The sequence below is a fragment of the Amblyomma americanum genome, chromosome 9, assembly GCF_052857255.1.
Source record: "Amblyomma americanum isolate KBUSLIRL-KWMA chromosome 9, ASM5285725v1, whole genome shotgun sequence".
Classification (NCBI taxonomy): Eukaryota; Metazoa; Arthropoda; class Arachnida; order Ixodida; family Ixodidae; genus Amblyomma; species Amblyomma americanum.
The window spans coordinates 54,432,320-54,441,283 of NC_135505.1; the positions used below are offsets into that span (position 1 = coordinate 54,432,320).

General features: G+C 49.2%; 1 protein-coding gene across 1 annotated transcript; it reads right to left on the reverse strand.

The window, feature by feature from the left end:
• Nucleotides 1-7,072: 7,072 nt before the first annotated feature.
• LOC144105733 (uncharacterized) lies at nt 7,073-8,711 on the reverse strand. Its single transcript, XM_077638838.1, has 4 exons — nt 8,639-8,711; nt 8,296-8,367; nt 7,527-7,690; nt 7,073-7,343 (listed from the first exon to the last, which is right to left on the reverse strand). The coding sequence occupies exons 1-4, from the start codon at nt 8,685-8,687 to the stop codon at nt 7,140-7,142; spliced, it is 489 nt and encodes a 162-aa protein (XP_077494964.1). The 5' UTR covers nt 8,688-8,711; the 3' UTR covers nt 7,073-7,139.
• Between the last annotated feature and the right edge of the window lie 253 nt (nt 8,712-8,964).

The window sequence follows — 8,964 nt, forward strand, 5'->3', positions numbered from 1 at the left end:
GCCATGGGAACATGTTGTGCCGCCGAATTGTAAGCTGAAGATTGTGGATATTCTATCATAGTATGGAGATCAACACCCCCATCACTTAAATGAATCCCATCCGCGGCCAGGACCAGACGACTGGAATGTCTCCAGTGAATGGTGTAAATGGAGCACATAATTATTTTTGCGCATAGGTGGGCAAGTAGCGAATTAATCCTCCCAGTTCTCCTGTTGAAGTGCTGTACCTCTCGCTAGTTGCCGAACAGTCGTCGGCGTTTGGAGGCTCGCGGAAGGACAAATGTGCCAAATAAAGCAATAATTTGAAATCGTTGGGTGCGAATAAATTCATTACTTCGACGTACCGCTGGATGATGACGTGGATATTCACGACGTAGAGGTCGTTTCTCCCAACATAAAGTATCACGCACGTCACACTGCCGGGCACGAAGTCTAGGTTTATGACATCGCAGATCTCTGCTCCGGGCTTTATGATAAATGCAAGGCAGTGCCGGCTCGACGGGTCGAAGTGAGCCGAGATGTGTTTAATTTGAGTTACCTACAACTGCACTTATTGGAAAGCGGCAGGGGAATGTCCACACGACGTTTCTTGAAGTGACGTTTCTTGAAGCAGCCATTGAAGGTAAAGTATGCTAGGATGAAACACTTACTCGACTGCTGATAACATATGTAAAGTGTTTAAGTACACTTGAAGAAACTCATTTAACAACGGTTTCGGACGGTGGACCGCCCTTCATTATTTTAAAATAATTGCGAACAGAAAGGTCCTCGTTTTCCGAGCATCGAATGCAAGTGTAAAGAAGGAAACGCTCTCTTTCTAGCAAACAGATCACGCAAGAGACAGAGAGCGACCAGACTCCCCCCTTCGACTGAGGGAAAAGAGGAGGATGGTCAACTGAAGAGCCGTAAAGAATGGATAAAAAGGAGGGAAGAAAAACTTAACGTGAACTAGCCCAGCTAACCCAGGATATACAAAGCGAAAGCGAGATTGAGGTCTCCACTGACCCACGGAGCCGGTTTTGCGTCTTTCCTTTCGTGAAAATGAATGGTCTTTGCAAAGTTGTCATCGCTGATCAACTCTAAGAACGCCGTCGGCTGACCTGTTTTGATTCGTTTTTGAGGAAATGAAATGACACAGTAACCATGGGCGCGATTACGGATCAGTCTCAATCGAAATTGTCTCAAAAAGTATATCATTTGCCTCTCTCCTATTGGTCGGCGGCCATTTTGATTTTTTTCGTCACTGACTGACGTCGTAAATGGCGCAGAAGTGGTGACATTGCCCATTTAATTATGCAGGCAGATTGAGACGATTTTTTGAGACTGGAAAAAGTAGTATCAACACGTTTGAGACAGAAAATGGCGGCGGTTTATTTTGCCATACGCGGCTTTCCGCGCGAGCAACAGCGTAGGAGAGTGCACGAAGACGGTTTTGACTTGCCAGACGAGCTGTTTCGTCGCCAATTTCGACTCAGGAAGGAGACTGCACAGTGGCTGTGCGACCAACTCGCCGATGAACTGGGAGGTGCGTGGGCGAGTGCGCTGTCAGTGCAGCGACAGGTGTGCGCGCTGCGGTTCTTCGGCACCGGCGGATTTCAAGGCGCCGTGGGCAACGAGGGCAACGTTGCCATAGCCCAGCCCACTGTCAGCAAGTGTGTGCGGCGGGTGTCAGCAGCTATTGTCAGAGTGGGGTCGCGTGACGGTTGGGTGCGGTTCCCGGCGACCCCGGAAGAGAAGGCGGCGGCGAAGGAGGGCTTCCTTCGCCACGGCAGCATTCCCGGCGTCATTGGGTGTGTGGATGGCACACTTATCGCCATCAAGGCGCCACGGGGCGATGCTGCATACAAGGCCGCCTTTTGGTGTCGTAAGGGCTTCTACGCGCTCAACACAATGATAGTGAGTAGGCTTCGCTCTCCGTTTTTGACTGCATGTTCGGCCTTAAGCTCGGGCCTTGACGGCGGAAGTTCACAACTAAGCTTGTGGTGTGCTTTCTCTCACAGGTGTGCGACTCCAACATGCGAATTATAGCTGTTGACCCCCGCTGCCCAGGATCGGACCACGACGCGTTTTCGTGGCGCTATTCGTGGCTGCGGCAGGAGATAGGGCAAGGACTGCTGTTGCAAGGTGGCGAGTTTCTTCTGGGTAAGCAATAAGAAACCCCCACCGCGGTTACAAATTCCGTGGTGAGGCAAAAATGAAAACCGAAAGAGGTTATCGAGGCTTACTTCACCTCCAAAAGGGGTGACAACTGTGTCGGTTCGTCTGAATTATGTCTAGGAAAGAAACATCGAAATCTTACAAGGGTACATTGGGGCTTTCCATTCCCACTGATCACACATGGCCCTGTCGATAATGTATTCGCACTGCACACGGTGTCTTTGCCTGTGTACCTTGTTTCCTCATCCTTTATAAGTGTCCCTGTTTCCACAAAATAGTCAGTCGCAAGTTGTACGCTTTGTGTGTGCGTATTTGTGCCTCTTGTGGACCGGTCGTCTTCGCGTTTTTTTTTTGGACATTGCTATGAATCTGCTGCCATTGTATCAAGAGTGATGAGATTGAGGACGACAGAGGCTACGCTTAACTGCACACCATTTCTGTTATGCAGGGGACAGTGGCTACCCTTTGGAGCCCTGGCTTTTGACACCTGTGCCAGGGCATCCCAGTGTGGCGTCTCCAGAGGGGTTGTTCAACTCAGCGCATGGCTCCATGCGATGCGTTGTGGAGCGTGCCATAGGCGTGTTGAAGAGCCGCTTCCGGTGCCTGCAAAGGTACCGGACGCTCCAATACGAGCCGGAGCGAGCGGCCCTCATAATCGGAGCATGTGCTGCGCTCCACAACCTGTGTTTGAATGACTCCTTGCCAGAAGAAGGGGACGTAGATGCCGCTGACCCGGACGACGACGAGCCACCTCCGGCTGCAGTCCACACGCAAGGCGCTGCAAGCCGCCTTACCTACCTGCGGGGGAGAGCCGTGCGCGACGGTATTGTCGAGCATTTTCGGAGAACCCGTCTCCAGAGGTTGGCATACCTGCGCACGGTGCGTCGTCAGTTGCGGCGGCAACTCCAGCGTCGCCAGCACTGAGCCCATCGACACCACCTCGCAGGGTAGCTGTCCAAGGTGTTCATTTGTGCAACACAGCAGCCACGGCTACTGTTGGCAGCGTCATCCCCTCGTGTCAGTGTACGTTTGTGTGTGAGCAACTCTGCATCGTGCCCCTAGCCGCAGCCCGCAAAGTGCCGACTTTTATTTCTTTGTTTCGTGTGTGTGCCTACAAGCTGCCGGTGCCGAAGAAGCGCAGCGTGCACAACACCTGTTGCTGCACTGACAGCGCACTCGCCTGCGCACCTCCCTGTTCATTGGCGAGTTGGTCGCACAGCCACTGTGCAGTCTCCTTCCTGAGTCGAAATTGGCGACGAAACAGCTCGTCTGGCAAGCCAAAACCGTCTTCGTGCATCCTCCTACTCCGTGTGTGTGTGTGTGTGTGTGTGTGTGTGTGTGTGTGTGTGTGTGTGTGTGTGTGTGTGTGTGTGTGTGTGTGTGTGTGTGTGTGTGTGTGTGTGTGTGTGTGTGTGTGTGTGTGTGTGTGTGTGTGTGTGTGTGTGTGTGTGTGTGTGTGTGTGTGTGTGTGTGTGTGTGTGTGTGTGTGTGTGTGTGTGTGTGTGTGTGTGTGTGTGTGTGTGTGTGTGTGTGTGTGTGTGTGTGTGTGTGTGTGTGTGTGTGTGTGTGTGTGTGTGTGTGTGTGTGTGTGTGTGTGTGTGTGTGTGTGTGTGTGTGTGTGTGTGTGTGTGTGTGTGTGTGTGTGTGTGTGTGTGTGTGTGTGTGTGTGTGTGTGTGTGTGTGTGTGTGTGTGTGTGTGTGTGTGTGTGTGTGTGTGTGTGTGTGTGTGTGTGTGTGTGTGTGTGTGTGTGTGTGTGTGTGTGTGTGTGTGTGTGTGTGTGTGTGTGTGTGTGTGTGTGTGTGTGTGTGTGTGTGTGTGTGTGTGTGTGTGTGTGTGTGTGTGTGTGTGTGTGTGTGTGTGTGTGTGTGTGTGTGTGTGTGTGTGTGTGTGTGTGTGTGTGTGTGTGTGTGTGTGTGTGTGTGTGTGTGTGTGTGTGTGTGTGTGTGTGTGTGTGTGTGTGTGTGTGTGTGTGTGTGTGTGTGTGTGTGTGTGTGTGTGTGTGTGTGTGTGTGTGTGTGTGTGTGTGTGTGTGTGTGTGTGTGTGTGTGTGTGTGTGTGTGTGTGTGTGTGTGTGTGTGTGTGTGTGTGTGTGTGTGTGTGTGTGTGTGTGTGTGTGTGTGTGTGTGTGTGTGTGTGTGTGTGTGTGTGTGTGTGTGTGTGTGTGTGTGTGTGTGTGTGTGTGTGTGTGTGTGTGTGTGTGTGTGTGTGTGTGTGTTTTTAAGTGGGTGAATAAAAAGTATACTGTGAAACAAAGCACCGAATGTTTGTGATGCTTATTGAAATGAGGAAGTCCCATTGAAGCAATTTTTTTGATCAATATGCATTCAAGGGCTGAAATGATTGCGATGGACATATTGTAGTACAAGAGACATCAAGTGCTCATTGTTGGTATTTCAGTTAAATTTAAAAGGTGTGCTTGCACCCTGTAATTTAGGAATAAATAAAAAAGACACAACCGAAGAGGACAACACACCTCATAGCGCATCCCCTACCGTGATGACATCAGTGGGCAGAAGGGCCATCCTTCAAGCTTACCCAGTCTGCCTACTAGCGTCATCAAGTTAGGGGACGCGCAGTGAGGTGTGTTGTCCCCTTTGGTTATGACCTACTGCGAGGAGGACTTTTTTATTTATTCCTAAATTACAGGGTGCAAGCACACCTTTAAAATTTAACTGAAATACCAACAAAGAGCACTTGACCTCTCTTGCACTACGATATGTCCATCGAAATCATTTCAGAGTTCCTTTCAGCATGCACTTTTATTTTTTTTACCAGCATTTATCACAAGTGTTTTTATTTGAACAGATAGGTGCAAAATGCACTGCTTGCAATACCATGAACAAGTAACATCTTCACGTGTGGTGCACAAATTGCAACATACAAACATGATAAACATGACAAGACTAGCGGCCTACGTGTTACCACAGCTTCTACGTGAGTTATGTAAACATAAAACGCACTTCAGCCCATATTAAACCGTGGTACACATCTAAAGCAATGCGCTTTACGTGTGTAATACATTTCGCCTGACTAGAAAATGTGTATCACCCACAAAATGCATGAATATCAAAACGACAACGTGTTATGAATTTCTGCTCAATGGCAAACCATAGCAGTTCCAAGAAGATTGACACACAACGAAATGCATCATGAATATGGCAAGTTGTGCTGTCATAATGACTGTAACATGACAAAATTCTCATTCATCATCATCAGCCTCACTACGCCCATTACAGGGCAAAGGCGTCTTCCATGTCTCCCTAATTAACCCTGTCCTTTGCCAGCTGCGTCCACTGTACCCGCAAACTTCTCTCATCCGCCCACCTAACTTAGTTCCGCCCCCTTGCTGTGCTTTCCTTCTCTTGGAATACACTCCGTAACCCTGAAGGAGCAGCGGTTATCTTGCCTTGCAATTACATGCCCTGTCCTAGGGATATTGGTAAACTGCCATTCATGATCTGAGAGGACTGGCCATATCTGCTCCACCCCATTCTTATCCGTCTAGTTTTTTTTCCATCTCACGATCAGCTGTCATTGCCAATTGTGAACTGCTGTTTCCTTGCTAGACTGTAGAACATTACTTTGGCTTGCTGGATGTTAATTTTTAGACCCACCGTTCTGCTCTAACTCGTTCATCACCTGAGCGACTCGGCAAGGCAATGTCATCAGCGAATCGCAGATTATTTAGGTACTCTCCATTTACTCTTATTCCCAACTGCTCACATTTCATGCCTCGGAATACCTCCTGTAAACAGGCGGTGAATAGCATTGGCGAAATCTTGTCTCCTTGCCCGACGTCCTTCCTTATTGGAGTTTGAATGCTGACTTTATAGAGGACTATGGTAGTTCTACAGTTCCTATATATACCTTCCAATATTTTGAAACAAGTCATGGTAGGCCCCGTCGTGGCACCCCACTGTTTGTTTGAAGTATTCTGCTACCGATGTGGAGCAGGTTAACTGTCAGCCGTGGCGGTCACATTGCGACGGACAGTGTGCGTGCGCTACGCAATGTGTACACACGTTCCAGAACCCCGTGGTGTAAATTAACCCGGAGCCCTCTACAACATTGTTCCTTTAAGCACGTGTATCACAACGTGTCGTTAAAATACACAATCGTGAATGTGCAAAGGAGGAAGAGTAATGGACATATGAAAAACCAAACACTGACTAGATATAGCATACGTTGTGTGTCTTGCAGAACGTAAAAAGGTAACAGCTAAAAACGAAATCAAAGTAAACAGTACATATCACACACCTTGTGTGTGTCTTGCACAATGTTGCAAGGTACCATCGCAAAAAATTTGCACACACACTTCAGACTGGTTATGTGCAGGAATGTGAAACCACGTGCGTATGACACCACCTGGAACACTGCACGAGAAATGGTTAGTTGCAATTTTGACACAAATGTAGCAGGGAAACGTTTCGCCATATTGAACTCAGTCAGTGGGGGGTGTATAACGCGAATGTCATGTATATGACCGTCGGGAAAGGCGGCCCTCGGCTTGCCGTGTGCGCCATGCGATCACGTGATGACGGCAAATTTATCCTGACATGACTGGGATTTTCTGTACCATCTGCGAGTGCTCATACATGCCGTCAGGTTTTCTCGTAATGGGACTAGCAATGCTTCCACATTGAAGCACGAAACCAAAGTGAACAACGAATACTGCACAGCCTGTACACTGCACACAAGTTAAAAAGTACAAAAGGAAAAAAAACATTCATACACAAGCCCCATGCACCTGGCAGGGAAATAAAAAAATGTTCTGCACCTTGCAGAAGGAAAATAAATATATACATAACGCCTGCACCCGGCAGGGAAATAAAAAATGTTGTGCACCTTGCAGAAGGAAAATGATTGTATACATAACACCTGCACCCAGCAGGGAAATAAAAAAATGCTCTGTACCTTGCAGAACGCAAAAATAAACCAGAAAAAACCGGTAAAAAAGGAAAAAAAAGCCCCACCGAACAAGTTACTGCGGTGGCTGGACCTGATTGTTCAAAACACGTACAATCAGGGCCACCGCAAGTACCACTTGCTCGGTGAGGCGCATCGTGTCGGCCCTTGCCGCCTCAGCAGTGCGCACCATGTGCGCCCCGGTTTCTGTGACGGCGGCAGTCAATTGTGTCACTGCCGCCGTCAGGCTGCGCACTGCTGTTGTTGTTCGCCGCTGTTCCTGCACATGAAAGGAGCTTCATTTGCACACTTCACAGACATGTAGGGCTCGTTGGACATAAATATGAACTAGTGAAATGTCTCTACAGGTCACGCATTGGTTTCGAACTGTGAATGTATATACAACACGTTGCATGCAGATGCTTCTCCTTCACTAAATGTGGTGGGTGTTGTGTGCACATACCTCTAGGAGGCGCACATGAAATGTGGCGTCCTCAGCAGCACGGGCTTCGTGGAGGTCATTGGTCCGCCGCGTCTCTGTCAGCAGCTGGCGGACCTCCTCCGCCCGCGTGCTCCGCTGCTGCTGCCACGGACGCCCCGCCACCACATCTCGCCGCTCCTGTGTAGCTGTCAAAAGGAGAAAGTGACTGAATGTACACTTGTCATATAGTGGCGCACGATGTACAATAACCTGACTGTTTGGTGCAATACTCAGAGGGCTGTTGACATGCATACCGGGGAGCAGTACATAAAAGCATTCATAATCAGCAGTATGACAAAAACAGCATTGTTTCAATGTGCACATTTGTGTAACCATCGCAGACACCACAGTTTCCGCTATAAAAGGGAAAAAGCGTGCACAAGGTACCAGTGGTGCATATGAAAGACACTTCTGTGGGTGGCCGCCACGGTGGCTGAGTGGTTATGGCGCTCGGCTGCTGGCCCGAAACACGCGGCGGTCGAATTTCGATGGAGGCGAAATTCTAGAGGCCCGTGTACTGTGCGATGTCAGTGCACAGTAAAGAACCCCAGGCGGTCCAAATTCCTGGAGCCCTTCACTACGGCGTCTGTCATAGCTGGAGTCGCTTTGGAACGTTAAAGCCCCATAAACCAAACCAAACTTGTGTGCGTATTCTAAAGTGATACTGATAGTCTGCTCCTGCGAATGGTATTATTGTTAGGTAGCTTGCGAAATGGATAATGTGCAGCATGATATTGGGACACCAACTCACAGGCTGTGTCACAAGGTGCGCCCTCCTCCTCCTCGTCCAGCTCCTCCAGCTCTTCTTCCGGGGGGGTGCCATCTATGTGAATTCATTCCACAAGACAGCAGTGCTTAGTGGACAGTTTCAGCAGAGCGTGTATTGGTGCAAAACACACGGTTACTAGGTACTGAGACACAAGAAGAAACATAGCAGTACCAAGAGGGCAATGTAGTACAAGGTACATAACTCGAGGTTGCATTTCTTAGCTCAGCATTCGCATCCCTCCCTAACTAAAAGAAAAACCACAACGAAGTCAACAATGTACACAAGTTGTTAGGTGTACATATCAAATGACGAAATTTTCACTTACCAGATGGAGAGCGCGCCTCTGCCTGCTGCAGGCCGCTCGTCCCTGGCATCTCCCCCACGGACACACGGGGCTTGTCCTGCAAGAGGCACAGCGCCCCACGTTCATGCACGAGTGTCTCGAAGTTCATTCTGTGTGTGCATTGCTCACAGTACATGGCCCCGAGGTTGACAGTCATTATTCTTCATTAGCCTCCCCTATCATTCCCCCCTCATTATTACTAACGTCACCGCAGCTTACAACATACCTGGCTGGACGAAGAGAACATTGGAGCTGCGACGCCTAGAACGAGGCCCGGCGACCACAGCTTGCACGCCCGGCCTGCCAGC

Excerpts from the sequence above, each read along its gene's own strand:
- LOC144105733 (XM_077638838.1), bottom strand. The coding sequence starts at position 8,687 with ATGCCAGGGACGAGCGGCCTGCAGCAGGCAGAGGCGCGCTCTCCATCT. Across the intron at positions 8,368-8,638 it reads AGAGGCGCGCTCTCCATCTG|ATGGCACCCCCCCGGAAGAA; the intron begins GTAAGTGAAAAT and ends GAATTCACATAG. Across the intron at positions 7,344-7,526 it reads TTCATGTGCGCCTCCTAGAG|GAACAGCGGCGAACAACAAC; the intron begins GTATGTGCACAC and ends TTTCATGTGCAG.